At 43.7% G+C, this 20,619-nt stretch overlaps 1 protein-coding gene across 1 annotated transcript in view; it reads right to left on the reverse strand.

Moving 5' to 3' along the window:
* T265_15284 (hypothetical protein) overlaps window positions 1-14,944 on the reverse strand; it is a gene marked incomplete at both ends in the record, with an annotated part of 18,687 nt that extends 3,743 nt beyond the window's left edge. The window contains 2 exons of the mRNA XM_009177395.1: window positions 4,395-4,618; window positions 14,893-14,944. Coding sequence (XP_009175659.1) covers window positions 4,395-4,618; window positions 14,893-14,944 — 276 coding nt within the window. The remainder of the gene's footprint in view (window positions 1-4,394; window positions 4,619-14,892) is intronic.
* Between the last annotated feature and the right edge of the window lie 5,675 nt (window positions 14,945-20,619).

The following is a 20,619-nucleotide window of genomic DNA, read 5'->3' on the forward strand; positions in this document are numbered from 1 at the left end:
GAATATTCAGCAACCTTATGAGTAGTGTATTACGTTAGGTAGGTGTCAGAAAATGATCTTCCTTGCCAGCACAACTTTTTCTCGAGTTTTGACCAGTATATTCCGAAGCAAAATTAGTTCAGTAGTGCTTCGACAAGGACGGCTCTTTTAAATGTGGGAATATCTAGGAAATCTCGCATAAGTGAACTTCATGGTATGGCGTAAGTTTCAAAAAAGGATAGATCTCTGAAGGATCTGCGATCATCTTTGTTGTGAGTTGTGATCTAATGTCCAACAACCTTAAAAGAAGTCAACAACTTAGTGATCTCTTTTTTTGGAAGGGCTAGGAATGAAAAAGATAATTAAATCGACTTTTCCTTCAGTCCACTAACTGATCAACCGATAGAACGGCAGTGAACTAATCAATCCACATTCATTGTCCCTGACAACAGAAAAATTGGTATGAAACTGAAGATGTGATGGTCAAGAAGATATTTGGGGTCTGTCTGTTTTCGATTCTACATCCTTTTTATTTTCTATTCAGTATCTTTACATAGGTGTATTCAGACACAATGTCAAATCAAGTAAGAGTGAATCAGAATGTGATTGACCTAGTCCAGTTAAACCGGTAATGTAGTAGCGATTGACAAAACCCAAAACTGACAGAACTACAGTGATGAAACACGGTGATTACCTTTCCAGCACGACAGAGTACATTATCAGTGGACAGTGGTTTCTAGCAGCGGTGGGAAGAAATAGGTGATTCTGGTTCATTTTGTGGATACCGATTCAATAGGAACAGACCTCGAGTTAACAAAAAAAACAGTTGTGTTGACGGTCACTTCGTAAACAGCTGAGAATTCATGGCACCTGAAGGGATAGACTAGAAGTGGCCTTTCCCGAGAGCTTGGAGTAAACACTGGGAAAGTGAGATTAGCTCGGTATGGAGGCACGCTTTGACGCCAATCCAAATGATGTGCCACTGATAAAACGGACTAGAGGTGTAAAACGAAGAGGACTCCTAAAATACAACTCGTCAAGCTGTATTCAAATGAACAGAATTATACTTCTTTATTAGTGAGGCAATTGGAGGTTACAGAAAATAAGCACCACGAACTGTATTCAGGACCCATGCGCAACCAAGGGTGTAGACGGGTTTTAATCTCCATCAAAGGTAAGAACCACACTGTTAAACGAAAAGAGCACATTACAATTTGGTCTCCCTTTCAAGAGGAATTGTTCATAAAGTATGCTTCAGAAAATGGCCCGCTTAAATGTGGTTTATTTGGTGCCGTAAGACTCAATACAAGCCACATACTAAACGTTAATCTTTGGTAACCTGATGTTTCTCAATATCAACAGGCTTTAATTCGACTTAGTATTGTAGGGTGAGTGGGCAGGCCGATTTCTGGGCATCTCACATTTTATAGTCCACCAAAATTAATTTTCTCCTCGATTAAAAATATGCCACATTTTCAGTTTTTAAATTCATTTTTTATTCCATCTGCTAAAAAAGATTATCGTCCATGTAAAACACCTCTCAGGTACACGTTCTGTTATTCATTTGAACGCGTCTTTCCCTGTCAGCTCACAATTTTGCCGTGGTACACTTAATGACCTGTCCCACTCTCCCGCCGCTTGTCTGTTTCGTCAACAAAACAAGTTTTGTCTGCCAAATGCACAAGGGACGCAAAAAGCATCCTTTGTCCGGCTGAAAGCCCAAAAACACAAAGTGTGAGACTTTCTATTTCGAAGACCCGCTGTTTTCCTTCCTATCTTGTTTCTACAGGACCGATGTGTGGAACTGGCAGACAGGTTCCTGTCAACAGACTCTTTCGATTTCAGCTGAATTATTGATCAAGCCGACGGAGATGAGGACAAAAAAGGAGAGGCAGGTAGAAAAAGGAAGACAGTCCTACAGTTTGAGTACAAGCGACACTCACTGTTCAAAAGTACCTAACGGTTGGGTTGGCGCAATATGTAGCACGTAGAGATGTACCCAAATATCAAGAAGGTTCAGGCAGGCTTTTCTTGGTGTCACAGTTTTACGGAATTTTCAATGATTTAAGAGTCGGCCCCTCCCCCTCCCCGCTCCTCAATTTTGTTTTCTGAGGTAATTGTAACACCGGGAAAGACATTCTTAAAAGCGACATAGGAATTGAATAGTACGAATTTCGAAGCCATATAGCCCAGTGAAGCCAAACGAACAACAATCATAAATGACCATGTGCTAAAATTTATTTGGCGTTCCTTATCGTGGTTTGTTGATGTTCAAGTGAGTGAGGCGAAAATGCTGGTAGGTTGTTGGAGTATCTCAAAAGTGTCACGGCATTACCATATTCTTTCCGAATAGGACGTTTTTACAGAAGACAACAGCTGAAAAATATGACGTGAGGTACGTGGTCCTGGGATTCATCTATCCTATGACGGAAGAAAACACCGGTTAAGAGCAACTTTTGGACAGCAGTTGGATACCTAGAAAAAAAACAGTGTACTCATTGCCAGTCAACGTCTATTGTACATTATGATGCCTCTTGTACTCAGTAGAATTTAAGAATGAATAAATATGGGCTTGCTTTTGAAAACGAACGATCGAAAGCCATAAAAACGCACACGAAATCTAACTGGTTGATCGTGTAACCAAGGCGCCTACCTTTGAGAAACAGTCATAACTCCTATAATAAGATTTACACGGTGCATATATAGGAGACGAGAGAGAGAAGAACAGACGTTCAGCTGTGGCATTCTTTTGGTGCCTAGCTGCCATGCCACCCGAAGGTTGCACGAGGGCTGGGATATTGCCAGGTTGCCCAAGCCTAGACAGGGAAAGTCGAGAGTCAGAGGTCGGGCTTGAACCACGGACCTTCCGGTCAGTAAATACGCGCTGTAACCACTTGGACAATCTTGCCCGTAGGAGACATGAGCAAACGAAGAATACTTAATAGTATTAATAGTTAATAGTTCTACGGTAGCGAAGCATCGGCGTTGAACACTGATGTCATGCTGTCGATGATGACGATGATAATAGTTGGCCAAAATCAGTCGCCCAAGTTGGAATAAATATTTAGTCTTCAAAACCTGGAACATTATTAGTCAGTGAAAGACGATATGTCCCCTGAGAAGTCCACATCCAACCATATTAGTTCATTCGTGTCGGTACTTTCCTTTTATTCAAGAGGCTGCTGTAATTACGTACTTCCGGGGAGAATGGCAACCAATACCCGCCTGAATGTTGTCCTGAATCAGATATAGTCAACACAGGACACTAGGGTTGGTGGAAAATAGCCCTGATCAGCAGCCGCTGATTTCACTGAAATGGTTGATTCACGTTGGCGCAGGCAAACTCATTTAGTGGTCTGACGTCTCTTCGAGTACCCAGTAAGCTACTGTCCCCGAGTTCTTGTCTCAAGCTTTTCAAGCAACTCGTCTGCACAACAATGTAGTTTTTTTTAGAGACTCAGCCATTTCTCTGCCAAATCTCTTGTTTACGAACAACACGACCGGACAAAGGCCGTGCGGTGTTTTATTCGGTACTACATTCGAGATGCCGCAGTGTTGTTCCCCAAATGAAGCTGCACACAAGGTTGCTGGAAACTCTTCGACGTCTCACGACCGGTTTCACCTTCTTGAGGCTAATCAGGTACGCTCAGTCTCCGAGCTTTCGTCAACATCATAACCTGCTTGAACCCAAATTGTTAGGATACACCAGCTGCGGAGGTTATGCTGCTTTGCTACGGCAGTATCCTCTCAAAAAAAATATATATATCGGATCGATTGATCCTATCGCCACGCAGAGATTGGCTGATCGTGTCACAAGAAGAACTAAGGCCACAAACCTAGTGCGTTCGGTCTAGGATGATAAATTTCCTCTTGTATGAACTCAAGGCTATCATAAACTTAGACAGTCCAAGTCCATTTAATATTGATACATTTTTAGGATGTGAAAGATAAAAAACTGCTAAAATAGCACCTTCAGAGCTTGGAGCTTGATCAGTTTTTTTTTAAAAAAAAGAAGTACAGTTTGCCAGGTAGACTTCAATCAACGAAAATATCTACTTGTTTGCTACTTGCAAAAGGGTGAAACAAAAGGGGTCAAGTTCAAAGCTCATCCGACCGCCAACCGACAGATAGAAGTCCGAGAAGGCAAGATCAGCGATCATATGAAAGCCAAACAATCAGAGCGCAGGAATAGCACACATTCAATAGCGTTCGAACAGCATAATTCAAGACTTACCCTTGCTAACAGAGACAAATACAGGCGACCCTCAATCGCATCCTCACTGACGCACCACATTTCACCTAACACAGAGCTAACGATTTCAACTTTACTGGTGATGACATGTTTGCAACCAAACCTCCAAGCTCAGCAAACAAAACGCATAACCATCTGTCCAATACTCATTATATGTACTCACTTGCACAGATTGCTCCACGGGAATAACTTTGCAGAAGTAAGGCACTAGGCAAGTTTGTTTCGTCAAATTGATCGTTCGCTGAATCAGGTCACGCACAGGTAGACTAAGCGCCGGAGACCAGCGCGGCTCCGATGGGGCATATTCAACCTGACTATCGATCGAGCTGCGCGATGGCGTTTCCGGAGGTTCTTCATCCTCTACCGTACAAGCCCGGCCAATCGAAGCTAATGAAGCGTGCATGCGAACGTGAAATCCGTTGACAACGATTCATGCACAAAATCGAACGACGAGCACTGGGAGAAGAATTGCTCGTGCGCGTAATCTGATTTCACGTTACAATGATCGAGGCTAAAATAGAACGATATACATCCACGATAAACTTTTGCTCGCCGCTCAAATTACCTGGTAAAAGGCAGTGTGATCATCTTCATAGTTAGACTCATTCGAAAACTCACTTCTATTTGCATATAAACCCTGCGGCAAAAATTAACCAGGTGACTCAGTCTGGGAAAAACGAATTCTAAAAATTTTGTCCATGGACATCGAAGCCACAGTGCATTTGTTTGAAAGCCTAAATTAAATTTTAAACTTCTATGGAGAAAAATGTTGGTAGCTCAGGTGGCGTAGATGGTGGTCGTTGACTTGTTCGCTGAGCTGGGCAATTTGGTTGCAAACGTTTCATCACCAATCGAGGTGACATCATCAGTGCGTTATTGTGGAGCATAGCAGTGCGTAGCGGTGGGTTGGTGGTGGTTTTAAGCTTGGCCACATATTAGATGCTAGAGGATCAGGAATGTCATCTTTCATAAAAAGATCACGTACAATGAACAGGATGTGGTATTGTTCTAAAAATTGTGACTGCTGTTCAGTGTGATATCCATGGCTACACATCTCTAACCCAGACATGTCATCTGGATGAAAGTTTGATTCATTTGTGTTTCCTGAACTGTTCACTATCTGATTGGGAACAAGAGTTAAAATCTTTTAATCATGTGCACCAAGCAGGATCTGTTCTACTGGTGATTCAGCATTCAAAATTTCTTTTCGGAACGAAACATTCCACCTACGTATCAGACTTCTGATAAGACCTTCGGATAATGCCCATACAAAGTAGGGCCTTGACAAAACAGCAGTCGGGCGAGCATTCAAACAATAAAACGCCACGTGACTTTGGGGTGGCCAAACCGATGGCATTCTTCTTTTGGCCTGTTAGTATACGGAACTCTTCACTGAGTATCAGGTATTAAACTTTGTAACCTCTCATGCTAGATTATCTATTTCCCAAACTTCGGAGTAGACGCCAAATGACTATGGACAAGAATCACTAGAAAGACATAAAGAATAATTCATTTTTGAAGGTCGAATACACAAATTTGATGGCCTGTTAGTGGTCACTGCACATTTCATGAATTGATTTATTTTATGGGGCGTGTAAAAGACATGATAAATATCAGAATCGCCAAACGGGTCGCCCAACATTTATAGGAATAGGAAATCAGGTTTCACTTGTCCGCGAAGATTTTTGAATATTATGCCAAATGGTTTGGGGTCCACGAGGGCTTCCATCGACCGTTTCAACCTTTCCCACATCACACCACCCGCCCCAGTGGAATACATGCGGGATATGTAACGGAATGCACTGACCAGCTTAAAAGGCATGTTTTTCTATCCTCCAAACAAGGGTACAATTTGAGTTCGGATGTCATGCAACCTTGGCTAGCTTCACTCCCGAAACGAGTAGGCAGGTTGTCTTTCATGATCACTGAAACATGTATAGCTATCCACTTCATGATTGCTCTCGGCGAATCTGACTAATCAAACTGCTCACTAGCTGTTTGCGGCTAGATACTGTGGTCTTCAGCTAATCACCGAAGGGTCGCGGGTTCAAATCCCCTTGAAGATTCGTGAGTTGAGCAGACCTGATAATTTCCAACAAGGAAAAACAACTACATTGTGCTTTTCATTTTTTGTCATAGGTAGACTTCTCCTTCAGGATGACATCACGATAGAATGATCCTGCATGTGTCTGGCGTAGATTGTTCACCGAAGGTTACAGCTGTTTGGCCTACCAGATTAAACACTCCGATCTAGGCTCCAGGGAAAAAGCAAGGAGTTACTCATAGAAAGAGTGACCTATACCACCCGTACGTCATATAATAGATTAAGCAAACAGTATAAGTTGCACTCTGCCACGAATTTACGACTCTTTTTGCTAGTTGGCTTGTTTAGGATGAGCAAAAGTCACTCTACCAAGGGTAAAAACTTAGTATGTGATAGCTGCATTACACTCATAATTTATCTTTGAAAGAAATGCCAATCGAAACCACTTGGAATGCCTTCCAACATCGGGGCATCGGAAAGAAACAAACGGACAACGTTAGTCTCTGAACACCGTAGGGTTGTACGTGGGTTCAGCGACGTGGAGTTTCCGGACGAAGCACCTCATTCCCCAACAGTCTTAACCCAATGATTAATGTATTTTTTACTCGATACTTTGCAGTGTATGCGTTCACAAGCTCCCCAATGAACCTCCTCGCATTCTCAAGACTCGCAAACTTTGTACTACTGAAAAGGCTAATAGTTGCGTTGTGTAGCTATTGATTGAATTAGCCCGGAGTCATTCCACAAAACAACCAATTAATTGGCTTAGTTCAAACCGAAAACAAAACATCGAATCACTAGCACTACAGTTTTGCACGGTGGCAAGGTGATCCCGGCCCCATTATGGTGGATTCACTTCACAACAGAATGAATTGCACGAAAGAGGGGACGGACAATTAGTGAAGTAGAAGCCGTTTTTCATTCGATTTTCGCTTACATGTGGGGTTGTTCAAGAAGAGANTCAAGAAGAGAAAACAACGCAAAATAATCCACTTTTAGGTAGCTACTTTAATTGGTATTTTAAGTAGTATGCCGAACGGTACAAACGTTACCTTCTGCTGAATAACGGACAGCCGTTGTGCTTCCTGATGGTTTCGCTGAAGGGGGTTTTGTAAACACCAGTCAAACGAATCAAATGGAGCAACCTGTGGATATTCGCATCATGTATAGTCCTCCAGTTTCGCTGGTCTTTTGGGCTTACCATGATCTCCAGCCTGCAGGAACACCCGGGTTCGCTTGCTGTTAGACAAAGCGCCGAGTTGTAGTTGCAACCAGAAAAAATTCGTCGCTGGGCCTCCAAAAAAGCCATGGCAATATATTAGATCACGTCAGGAAGAGACCTGAACTAGCAGTAGTGTGGCCGCTTACGTACTTCACTCATGCATCAAGCTTTATTAGGAGAAATCCCTCCACACTATATCCGTTGATGATTCGAAGTCCTACCAACACAATCTCCTGGATCTACAAGTCTGGAATGGCGACTTATTCTTTAAAAATCCCAATGAAACAAAACTTTTGCCAGGCACTGTGGTTTTTTAGCCAGACTTTCAAGTTAAAGGTCTTGAATAAGGCTATATCTATGCTGAGACGCTCCAGCAGTATCTTAGTTCGGGTTAAATTATGATTTCTACGAACAGAAATATCCTCGTGCTATGGCAGTTGTCCCTGGATGGCCTTACTTGCTGAATACAACAGAGCAGTTTGGAAAAATAGGCTAATGCCTACATCTTTCCTCTCCGCATATTTTTAGTTCCGTTGTTCACTCCATTAATAATATTCCCCCGTCCACACTAGCGACCTCATTCACCTTGCATCTGGCTTGACTGTGCCATCGGTTGGTCTGAGTTTGTTGCTGGTGCAACCTGGACGGCAGCTTCTTTTCTTGGTACACTGGACTGATGTTTAATTGAAATAATAATTCAGGATTCAAACACGGTCATCAACACCGTCATTGACAGTAACGTCAGACGAGAATAATAGTGCTTCAGTGCCGTACCGCCATGTCAGTTTATTTCAATAAAGCCTTATAATGGACAGAAGAATGCATGGTGCGGGGAGAAAGACCATGGCTTGTCTATTATAGACATCCAAGGTGCCTACACCCCTAACACTCAATCAGAAAATTTGGGTAGAAGCTGACAAAATGAACGCCAACAACATTGACTAGCCCCTATGTCATTCAGTGTTTCTAGCCAAGCATATGGACCTCACCCTGGAAGGCAAACAGCATCAGTAGCACCCAAACGTTTCTTTTGCCTACTAAGACATTTCCTCTCCTAATTTAAGTTTCCACCATTCCAAATTAGGCCCAGGAAACAGCGTTTATGTCAGCGGGCAGTAACTTGGTATGCACACCACGCGGTTAAACCAACCTCCGTTGTATTAATGGATGTAAATTTGAGTGAAGTACTATAGTATTCACCAGAAACTTGTTCACTGGTTAACTCACTGATCGCAGCCTATCACAGCTATGTATCTGGTCAGAGACCTGAAGACGTCTCAGATTCTCCGTTCAACCCTTGAGGTCACACAACAGTACAGTCTAATGGACCCGTTCTTTGAGACCCAGTGAGATGCTGTTTTCGTGCCACAAGTAACACAAATAAGCAGAAGTAGTTTTGGCCTTCAAACTTCGTGCGTTTACTTCGTCTGTCACACTACCATCAGGTCTAACGAAATACGAATATTGGTACACAACTTCTCCTGCCACTCATTTAATCCTCAGAGGCATGTTCAAAAACAGTAAGTCCTGAAGCACAAATTTGTACTCCGTGGGCGCGTAGCAGGTGCCAAAGACCGGACGACTTCGATGAACATTTTCACTGATGATTGTGCTTCTTTTTCCTATTTAAAAGTGAGAACAAAGTAGACCACATATCCTGAGTCCACAAGGTTCATGCTCGGAGGGATCTGAAACCTGAAGGACTTCCCAGTGCTCACCTCATTATCTTATCAGTAAAGAAACTAAACGGATTTGGATAGAGTGGACACCTTGGCCGAACACCAATGCTTACGAGAAGGCTTTTGATGAGCTCCCCATATATTTGTACGCATCCATAATTACGTGAGTGCCAACAGTGTCTGATGTGCACGAAAGTCTGGGACATACATTGTTGCATAATTGTTTAAAAGTGCTAACTGGCTAGTAGACCCGGATGCACTATTGAAATCAAGGGTGACCGAACGTTCAAGGCTTCTATACGAATGCGGTTGCTTTAACATCTGACACAGTGCAAAGATATGGTTCACATAGCCCCTTCCTGACCGCAACCTTGCCTTTTGTCCTCGGTTTCCATTTTTATGCCCCTTCGTAAGAAGGCGTAGAATAAATGACAAAGTCTGGCTACAACAATGCACAATAATTCTCCTGTGACTGCAGGCACCCTGGTTAAAAATGGAAAGCAGCGTGGATTTACTTTTGTTGGTTGGGATAGTCATACTCTCCTAGATAAAGGCAACCGATTTACGCGAAAACCCGACTGAGGATTGCGCCTCCATTTGTGAACATAGTTAGTGTGAGGTTATAAGAAGCAGCAACCCGGTGATACTTAAAAAAGCAATTGCTTGTTTATAAATCCAAACGGGGTTCCAATTTCAATGTCCAGGACCGAATTTCGGGTCGTCAATTCGGCCGAACAACTCCGGGTAACCATTTGAACCGTTTCTGAAAGTGATGAACTCAACGATACAGGCGCTATTCCTTCTTACAAATGATCAAGCTTTTGTTATCGGCGACTGTTTCGTTCACTAGAGGCTTCTTTAAGCACGTTGTGCACATCAGATGGAAGAAGTTACGCATTATCATAGGATTTTCCTTTTTCTAAATCCCTTCAGCTTTCTGAGTCTCCCAAGCTTTTTATGCTCTTTTCCATGTAAAGTCTGACAGGTCGTCAAGTGGTACTATACTCCTGACCAGGAGGAATATGTATCCCAGGTTTGAGAATTTTTGGTGTTGCTTGAGATCCAGTGCCCAGATACAGTTATTCCACCATTTTGCAGGTGGAGCTCCCAGAATTAAGAACAGCAATCCCAGTAAGTCGACATTAAAAGACTTGTTGTCTAAAATTGACTTAAGCATGTGTTTCTGGTAGGTTTGATTCACATGGGGCTAGTGGAGCTTGTCAATAGTCAAACCAAGTGTGCGTATCTCACGCGGCCCTGAAAAGCCAAACGACAAACAGCAACAAGCGAGCAACAATTGAGGAATGACACACGTCACCACTATTTGATGGCGGTTTTCGACCACCGATGCCTGAAGTGCGTCGGATGGTACCAACAGATCCGTAATGAGGTAATCAGAAAACTGGTATTTGGTTATGCGGTGGCTACTTCAATCGCGGAAAACGTCCAAAACCAGCAACTGCGGGGGCTATACCGTATGCTGTGCATGCCGAAATTCCGTCCTCCGAAACAGGTGCTGTTCTCGATGCCTCTTTCAGAATGCCGTAGAGCGCGGGGTATGAAAAAGATGACCAAGAGTTTTGGTGTTGCTGGTGTGGTCCAGCTTCTAAAAAGTTGTCCAGGTGAATGCGTTTCAAGAGATAGCAGCTGATTAGTGTCAGCGGCTTTCGTGTTGTCTATTTCCAGGCTTTTATTATAGTTAGGTAGACATTTTGGTCCACTGTAGTCAACCCTGACTTTTCTGTCTCTGATAATGATGAAAACTAGTTCTAGTAGACCTGTTTCAGTTCCGGGGATCCTGCGCATCCCCAAAAAATGCAGCGGTAAAAAAATAATGAGCAAGCGCGTGATTCGAACCCAGTGGTAATTAAACAACGCCACCTCTAGCTCTTTGTGACGTGGTCTATCTGCGTTGAAAGTTAGCTGAAGCGCGAGAGCCACAGTATGGCCAAGTGGTTTCGGCTGTTCCAGGAGTTAATACTGGATAAAAACGATCTGTGGTCAGCACCTAACGGTAACATGTATTCGTCGTTGTCGGTTCCTATTGATCCTAGTCTAAGGTGAACACGTGATTCAGCCTCAACAATGCTGAACCCACCTACGTGTGCATTTATATCAATATAAATGCAAACAGGGCAAACACAACACTTGAGCCCTTAGCCAGCTACAGAAAAGCACTTATAGTGCTGTCAATACCGTCTTTGTGTAAATTGAAGCTTTGACCTGTTAGAACTTAAGCATATAGAATAAGAGGGCGGCAAGCATCGTGCGTTTACAAAATATCCTCACAAATTTTCTCACACAAAACACTACGGTAACATGTATTCATCGTTGTCGGTTCCTATTGATCCTAGTCTAAGGTGAACACGTGATTCAGCCTCAACAATGCTGAACCCACCTACGTGTGCATTTATATCAATATAAATGCAAACAAGGCAAACACAACAACACTTGAGCCCTTAGCCAGCTACAGAAAAGCACTTATAGTGCTGTCAATACCGTCTTTGTGTAAATTGAAGCTTTGACCTGTTAGAACTTAAGCATATAGAATAAGAGGGCGGCAAGCATCGTGCGTTTACAAAATATCCTCACAAATTTTCTCACACAAAACACTAAAACAGTACCACTCAGAGGCCCTTCAGCTTAGTGGCTTAGAGCGATGCCGGTCGTAGCAGAATCTGTATAACAAGAGATGCGCAAGCCCACAGGAATTTCTATAGCAACAAAGTGAAAAGGAGGAAAAGAGCAACTACGTGAAAAAGATGGAGGAGTGCGTCGAAAGTATCTTGTTTATGCTCACCCGTCTTGTTGTATGCCACAAGTAGGACGATTCGGCTGATAGCCACACACAAATGCCAATGTGTTATGAGTTCACATGTAGATGCACAGTTAGTTGTAGTACGTTGGCTGAGATGAGAATCAAATTCCAAGACATGGACAATAGGATCCTTAACTAAAGACTCTGCCTTAAAATCTTAATTGCAAGACAGTAGTGGTTGACTTAAAAACATCAGAGAAGCCTACCGTTTTAAGGAGTAAGCCAAAACATTGTTCCCAGTCTCAACCTATAGAGCCAGGAAAATGCAGTGGTCAGACCTCAGCCAATCGACCAACCTCGTATGAGGGACTCTGTGAGTGCCACAAGTATGCCTCCTAGTGTAGCTCCGTGATTTATGAGAGCGCATAAACCATTACACCACTGTACGGTTCAGTCTGTTCGCGACGGACATGAAGACACTGGTTAAGCCAACTGCCCCATAACTCTCCACTTGTCTCCGCTCACAAAGTTCCGAGGGATCCAGAAGCCGCTGCGGCAGGCTGTGCAGGGATCAGCATTATTCTAGGTCCTTGCACGACTGGACTTACGCTGATGGTAGCCACCTCAGTGCGGTTCATCTGGCATGTCGTATCCAATCCAAGACAAGATAAATGGACCTCTGCAGCGCTACAATACCTGCTTGTGCTTTCATTTTACCAACATCCACAACGATGTCTTCAATTTTGCCCGTTGTGAAAGAGCATTTAAGACATCACGGAAACTATCACTGAAAGATTCAGAGTCACAGCTCTTTAAGGAGTAAGCAGGTAAAATAAGCAAAACCAATAGAACACTCTTTTGCAAGACTCATTCACAGTGATTATACTACCAACCTCGCGGCGACCGTAAACTGGTGCCGAAAGTGTATCCTTTCAACGACTCAACACTGGCTCCACCACGGCATACCCAACTGCATGGACCTACATATCACTGGTGATGCGTCACCGAAACCAGATAGACGGTACGAGTCAGTCAGTCTAGCTACAATACGAGTGTTCTGAGGCCTTGTTTCTATTAGACAGCACAAATTTGTGCACGAGACACATCCACCTGCTTTAGTTGGCGACTACAAAAATAAGACTAATTATGTCGACTTTATGAGCTTGAAATCTAGCTTAAAATGTTTGGAGTTGTTATTGAGGACTGGTATACGGAAGTTACAGTTGGGCTTGATCCAGTGCAAACAAAGCTGCCAGTCTTATTGCTAACTTTTACAAATGGCAGTTGCAGTGAGATGTAAGACGAGACGGAGTATTCTAAGGTGTGAGAAAGTATGTGTCAGCCGGAGCACGTTTTGTTCACACACTCCACTCTATGCAGCAAACTAAACGAGCAGAATGATGCATCCATACAAAATCTTGTGTGGCAGGTCGCTTGCTTTAGGTGTGACGTTTACTGTGCAGATTCGCGAAAGTACTGTCGGGGCGCACGCAAAAACACGACAACGATTATGATCCTTGATCATAATCTTTGGCTTAAAAGCCTGACAGCCAGGTGCTATGCAGTTATCGTCAGACAACCACAGTAATATGTGTTTTGGTAAAAATGTAAAGGTGCATACCCCATGCTGAGATACAACAAGGCGGTGGTTGTCGTAGTCCTGTCCACTCTACGACTTTATTCACTGACCATTTTAACATTGGAGAGACTCTGCGGACGTGAAACTGGAACTCTCCAATATAGCTCAGTAGGTGACAGAAGTATATAAACTCTAAACCGCTATAGGTGTGTATCAGATTTTCGTCTTCCAATCATTCAATTTCATCACCACCATTTGCATTAGACTTGACATCCAGAAAATGCTAGTTTCAAAGTGCGGTAGGTTTTTTTTAATCCGGTGCAGATAATTTTACGTTTATTTTCCAATTTCTCTGTAGCCTATGACACCTTTTGCCGCGACATGTGTGTATAAATTTGGCGGTTCCTGCATTCATTTTGTTCCCCATAGTTATGTCTATAACTGATATTCCAGTGTTAAAGAATATGATTTAACATCATGTTAGGACTTGCGTAATGTTTTCTCGCAGTCTCCCGGTTTGCATCATTATTGCAGGCTCTGCGTTACTGATACTTCCGAGCCGGTTGCATAGGAATCCAGAGGCCGATCAGTTTCGTGTAGCCCATTGACAAAAGGTGAACGCTTATTGTTTAGCGGAAAAGAACGGTGAACGAGGTCGTCATGGGCGTTTAGGGAAGGCGCGCGGTTAGAACCTTAACAAGTTGCTACCGTGTATGGATTACATCGGCAAAAGCAGTGACTTAATAAAAATGACACATGGATACGCAGGCGGATGCATTTGCGTCCAGCCTTGGAGATATTCCACTTGCCTTACACTTTTAATCAAACACAAAACAAATCGGTTGTTATCAGACTTTTCCTGGACTGCTTTGCCCGCGCACATGTATAGCTAACAACAGTGCATTTCAGTCGATTTTCCCAACGGTAGGCCATCTTGTCTTCGAAGAGCGTATTTATCAGCACTATGTCTCACAGTAGCATAGAGATGGATCACAGTCAGTAATGAAATTCAAAACTTTCTGGTATCTTTTTTGAGGACCCTATGTGATTTCTTCAGAAACTTCTCATTTTGGTTCGCCCTGTCTGAAATGTAATCTAAATTCGAACTCTATTCAGCATTAAAACGTCTTTCTCTCTTGGGCAAACCAAACTACTGAGAAGAAGCGAAAACAAATTCGATACAATGACAACACTAACTGAAAACGCTCCTTCCATTTGTGATGTGAGGACGGCGCGAAAGTCAGGAGGCTTTTCGAAATACGCACTCGTCCTTGAGGTCACAGTCCATGTGATACAGCATTAAGCGACTGGTTTGGGTCCCGATCCAGGATCGGAATAGTATCGGAATTAACAGTGGTTTAGAAAACTTATCCACGTACTTGACCGCTCTGCCATCGGAGGATCACTCTCAACATTAGGTGTTGGAGACATCGGTGAGTGGTGCCCTCTAAACGGGACCTGCTTGTGACTACTTGAAAATTTCAAATACGTCCAGGGCTGTACAGCGATATAAAACCACAAGTTCGCAGAACCGCTCCGTCTGAAACCTACGTGTTTATTTTCGTGTGGATGTGCTAAAATTAAATGAGTTGAACTCACTTCCCCAGGTACTGAACCTGAGGGTTGGGCACACGCACGTTACCAGGAAAAATCGAGTACTATTTGTGGTCGCATGCATATCTCAAATCATACGTTGTTTTATCAAAGCTCAAAAACAGATAAGACTTAGGAAGGAACGGGAAACACAGCAGGTAGGGCTCCACCGAACTGGGTTCTATGGCTTTCGATTAGGAGGCCTTCATTCCGGCATACGGCATCAACGTTACAATATAGGACTCTGCACCACCGAGAAAAACGTGTTTTAGCCACAGATTAACATAGACCGCCTGAATGAGCGTTTCAAAGATTCGTCAGGCAGTAAGCTCTGTGGCAGCGAGTGAGAGTGTAGCGGCGTTTGAAATATGGCAATATATGGCATCTACGGGGAAGGCGATTTTAATTTGAGGTTGGAAGTAAACAAGATAACCGTTAACGGAAGGCAGCTGTAACGTGATGGGCCTCCCCATGGACGTTCTCGGGGAGACCTTCCCACACCTAGGCCACAAGAGCATGGAAATGCCTCTGTCTTATCGGGTTTCGAAAAGGTTATGTGTAGCTGGCGAGAGAGCGATTCACGCCTACAGGGAATGGGGTGGCACAAAAGGCGAAAAACTCTGGTGGCCCTTTCAAGGGAGTGAAAAGTAATCGGGGGTGAGAGAGCCTTGGCACCACCAGGGCAATAATGACTTAATGCCGCCGAACTGTAATAGTCCAGATGGTCACTGATGCCTCCTTAGTCCATGGTGAGATAGTGGGGCGTTCGGAAGAAGCCACTTGGATTTTTTCCTGATTTTAATGGGGCATATCGTCCCAGGATTCCTGAAAACCAGTGTCATCAGCCTATTGTGAAATCAGCTGATCTCTGAAATACCAGAAATAGACTAAGGGCTTATTTGTCTGGCAATGGGACGCGTGGATTATGTTGTCAAACGTAGAGAAGAGGATGTCTATCTAAACCACTTTTCATTATGGCGCAGTTTTACAGCTGGTTAAACCGACTGTGGGGAACTTGCAGAATCCTTTGTGATGGAAGTTTTGCAACGTAGCAGCGTCCCTTACAATCTAGGTAGAATCGGGTACTGGACACTGCAAAAGAAATTCTTAGAAATGCTCCACTTGAATGATCGCCTAGAGAAGGCTGGCGAGTGGCGGGTTCTATGATGTTGAAAGTTTTCCTCAATTCGAAAAACAGGTTAAACGAGGGGAATTACAATATATGGCCTTAATATGGAAAAACTAGAATAAACCAACTACGTGAACACGTTGCACACATGCATCACACTAAAGAAGGGAACAGCTTCTTGGGATTTTTCATGACAAAAATGTTCAACGCGTGACAACTAAGTGAGCGAACATGAGGAAACACGGGTGGAATCGGACAAACTTCATAGTACATCTGGGTGCGTCTAGATATTCTCTGTCGTTACGCAGCAAGGAAATTCATCAAATAATTCTGCATTATCCACTGAGATGATACGGGAAGCAGCTTTACCAAAGTACAGTTAGCTTTGTTGACCTTTGACAGCTTTTAAATGGAATCCGTCGTTGCAGGTGACATAGTTCCCAGAGGCACCTGTAAATCATGATCCTGAATCCTGAGGACGATTAAAAATTCGTCCGACAGGATGGGTAAGAATGCTTCGCTTCAGTGCAGTTAACAAAGGTACGTTGAAAAATCTTCCGGAGGGCCGTGGAACTGTACATTCTCTTGCAAGTGTCGCAGACAATAAATATTATGCTGATTCTGTCTCAACCCGTGTTGTTTCTGGAACATGTTACCAAAAATCTCCGTTGGTTGTGATACACCAAGCGCTTAAGTTCGGGACAAGATATTAGATACAAGGGGGCAACGAGCCACCAGCCATACCGTGAAACTCGAGGCCACTATATAAGGATCTCCGAAGGTCTTCCGCATGTCGTTGGATTTGAGGGTGAGCCATGGTAATACTAGTAATAATAACGTACGTTTCCAAATGACGGGCTCTCTACTGTGAGGTGTGATCTTAGTAATGCCACCAGAACGATTAGTGTAACAGACGGCAGTTACGGACGGAGTGATAGCTATACCAAATCAGGCGTATACCGAACTCGACACGATCAAGACAAAGTGCGCATCGAGAAAATTGAGGGGCGGACAAGGGACGTTGAAACAGTATGGCTGGAAATAGTGAAATGAGAAAAAATGGACATCAGATTGCCACGAACAGATTTGACGAATCTTGATAAAATTTGGAAAGTGTCATTTTTAAACTAAAAGTGATAACCGTCGAAAAATTCGGCTGAGTGCAGGTAGCCGGAGTATTGGCTCAATCGAAGTTAGTAGAATGGGGATGATGAACTGCGCCTTGGCGGATTGCGGGGGGATGGCCTTTCAACGGGGAAATGGGGGCTATATTAGAGACAGTTATTTTCGGTGATTCTGAGAAAGGTGAGGCGTTCGTAGTCAGACCTAATGAGGACCTAATAGTTCTGATACCGAGCAGTACCAGATGACCATTATTTAAGGAAAACTGAACCCGATTGTAGAGACGACAGATACAACTTAGAGATGAAAGTTTACATGAATCGAAACATTTAGTTAAACTTTCATGTGAAAATGGTTCCGGGCCAGATCGTCCCGATAAAAACAAACCAAAATTACATTTCCTTAAAATGCTGGGTTTTCAACGTTGGGAATTTCGTGGCATCCTAATGGTGCCTGACTACACGTTTCAGTAGTACGCTGTTTGGTTGAACAGATTTCAAGGTCACCACCCAAAACCAATACGAACTTGTTCAATAGTTTACGCGGCCGCGTCCAAGACGCACACCCAAAACTTTCATGAAAACTTGTTTTGAAAAAGGGAAACTTCAAAATAGATTTCTGGCATTTGACGGTAAGTATTCGGGCATCTAAGATCACTCCACGCGGTCGCAATTTTTTAGACAAACTCGGAGTCCGCTGCGCGCGTAAAATTCGTATTTCAATTGCCGTCTGTGACTTGGAGCATTGCCTCTATAAAAACGGTCGGAACTTTTGTGGAAAGGCTAGTTCCTTCGCGTGTTTTCTTGCGAATTGGACTTGGAAATAATCTCAAATCGACGTAGGCAATAATCACGGCCAAACTCAAATTGGAGCGGCAATTAGCGACCTGGACAAGGAAAACTATTTTATAGTTGCGGCAAGCGTCCTGCCGAAGTCAAGAAATTCGTCACAGCTGGCAAGCTTTTTATGGTGGTCAGCATTCGTCATAGTTGGCTTAAGGCAAGGTTTGCTATTCATCGATATACCGAGCCGCAAATAGTGCCGTTGACTGAACCATTGGGCTTGTATGCAGAACAAGCCGACGGTGCAATAAGATGGCCTCTGCTTTTAGGTATTTGCACAAATTAAACGGACTGAAGTGGTCATGTAGGTAACACGCTCGTCTGGAAAATATTAGAGATATAGTAAACTACGAGCAAGCCACCAGACTGGGTATGGTAGTCGCGGTACCGCCAGCGCGACGCCGTACTTGGATTCGTGAAAAGCTACGCACATGGACATCTTGAATTAGCCGTTTAGGGATGCGATTGCAGTAAGGATATTCCTGACTCCATCAATGGCTCACGGTGATTCATTGCTCCATTCAAACGAGGCAATGTGACAGTCGCGTCTTTATTGGGGACTCAAAATATGGAAAAGTGCCAAGAGGGGCCCGCTGGAAAGAAATGTGATGTGAGCTTGAATGCTGCCCGAAATAACAGGCAGTCTGAGGTTGTCTCAATTTTTAACTACTTCAATGAAGCGACACTGCGCGATTTCAATGCAGCAATTACTATTCAGGCGCAGACAATAGGTACGCGGTCAATGCGAACTGGTGTGGGCAAATGCGTTTATGAGGGATGTGCATCGACTAGATTGTACCTACCTAAGATAGCGCGAAGCTTGCAGAGACACGAGATTCGAGATAATTGGTTCTCTTGCTTGTTTGTGCGACGAGCTGACCTCAAAGGAGAGCTGTTACAGCATGAAGAAAAGTATGGACCTTCGTCATTCCAGCTGTGTTCGAAGCGTCATATCGCATGTATTTGGTGAGCCTCTGTTAGCATTTTTGCTATTCTATCAACTAATTTTTCGATGCATATTTGCACTGCTTGGGATATATGCCATAGCCAGAGCAGGCTCAGACCGGTAACGCATCCGACAAAAGTTGATTTCATTTTACTTTTCTCCTTTATTGCAGAGGGTAGATTATGATGTTTATCATGTGGAAGGAGTATCCATTTGGGAGGCGTGCAGTTGTCAACCGCGCAGCCTGTCGGCGAACCCGTAAGGCGACATTTAGATAGCGGTTTCCCAGTTGTGCACCGGCAATTTCCACTGAGGAATGTATCCTTGCAGTCTCCAACTGAATCAATAACATCACCTGAGACAGACCGATGGCATCAGGTTTGGCTATCTTATTGGGCTCATTTATTGGTATATGGCCAACATGGTTTCAGAAGTGAACACGGGTTGCGCTACTTAGACATGTACGATGTGTTGCACGAAGCTCACCAGGGTGGCCCTTATTTTTTAGGTTGCTACTGTGGTTGAGTATGTGGTTGTTACGAGCTTCGATAAGGACGACCAAGCTGCCGATTTCATCGAGCTATATTGGATGGGTATCAGAGAGCAGAAATTGGGTGAACTTATTGTTATTGAGCTCCAAACGAACAGATATGATGCTAATCACCCGCTCACTACGGCTGCATCCATGGGTGCACGTTTGTAGATGCGTTTGGCCCTTGGATCCTAGGGCTCAAGACCACACCGCTTGGTCTCACGAACGACAAGTATACACCCCTATTTAGCTTAAACTTCGGTGTGCATATGGTTGCCGAATTCCGCTATCGAATCATCGATGCGCACGCTGCTCCTCGTTATGGCCAATCAGACCAGTTGAGCAAGCAGTGAGCTAACCTTTATAAAATAATTCTCCGGGTTCGGCGCAGACACCGACCCGGAAGTGTGGACAAAGGGATTCATCTAGCACTTTGTGGGTAAGTTACCACAGTTTTGTTTGATCATGTGTTTTAAACGATATCGAGGGGTGTACGGGTCATAACTGATCTTACATTTTTCAGAAACCCTGTGGACTGACCTGGATTGACCACGTATTGTGTTTTTACTGATGCAACCAATATATAGAAGCATGATCTGATGAATGTGGTTGTGTACGTTTTAGGCACGAAGTTGGTGGGTGGATGACGTGTGGATATAAAGGAGCGCCGTTCGTCGTTGGATTAGTCTATTATGTGTATTAGGGGCATTATAGACAGCTAAAAGCATGTGCACGGGCCCAGAAAATACTATAAGTAGCCTCGACATCGAGTGCAGTTATGAGCATGACTAACCATCGCTGGCCAATGGATTGGGCTACTGGTCATAGTTGAGGCCTCATACAGAGCGTTGCACATAGATACAGGTCTAGCAATTACGATAAGTAGCCAAAGCAGGCGATGTCGACTACAGTTGCGAGTATGATGGGCCGTCGTTGGCCGTC

This window comes from Opisthorchis viverrini, assembly GCF_000715545.1.
Source record: "Opisthorchis viverrini unplaced genomic scaffold opera_v5_416, whole genome shotgun sequence".
Classification (NCBI taxonomy): Eukaryota; Metazoa; Platyhelminthes; class Trematoda; order Opisthorchiida; family Opisthorchiidae; genus Opisthorchis; species Opisthorchis viverrini.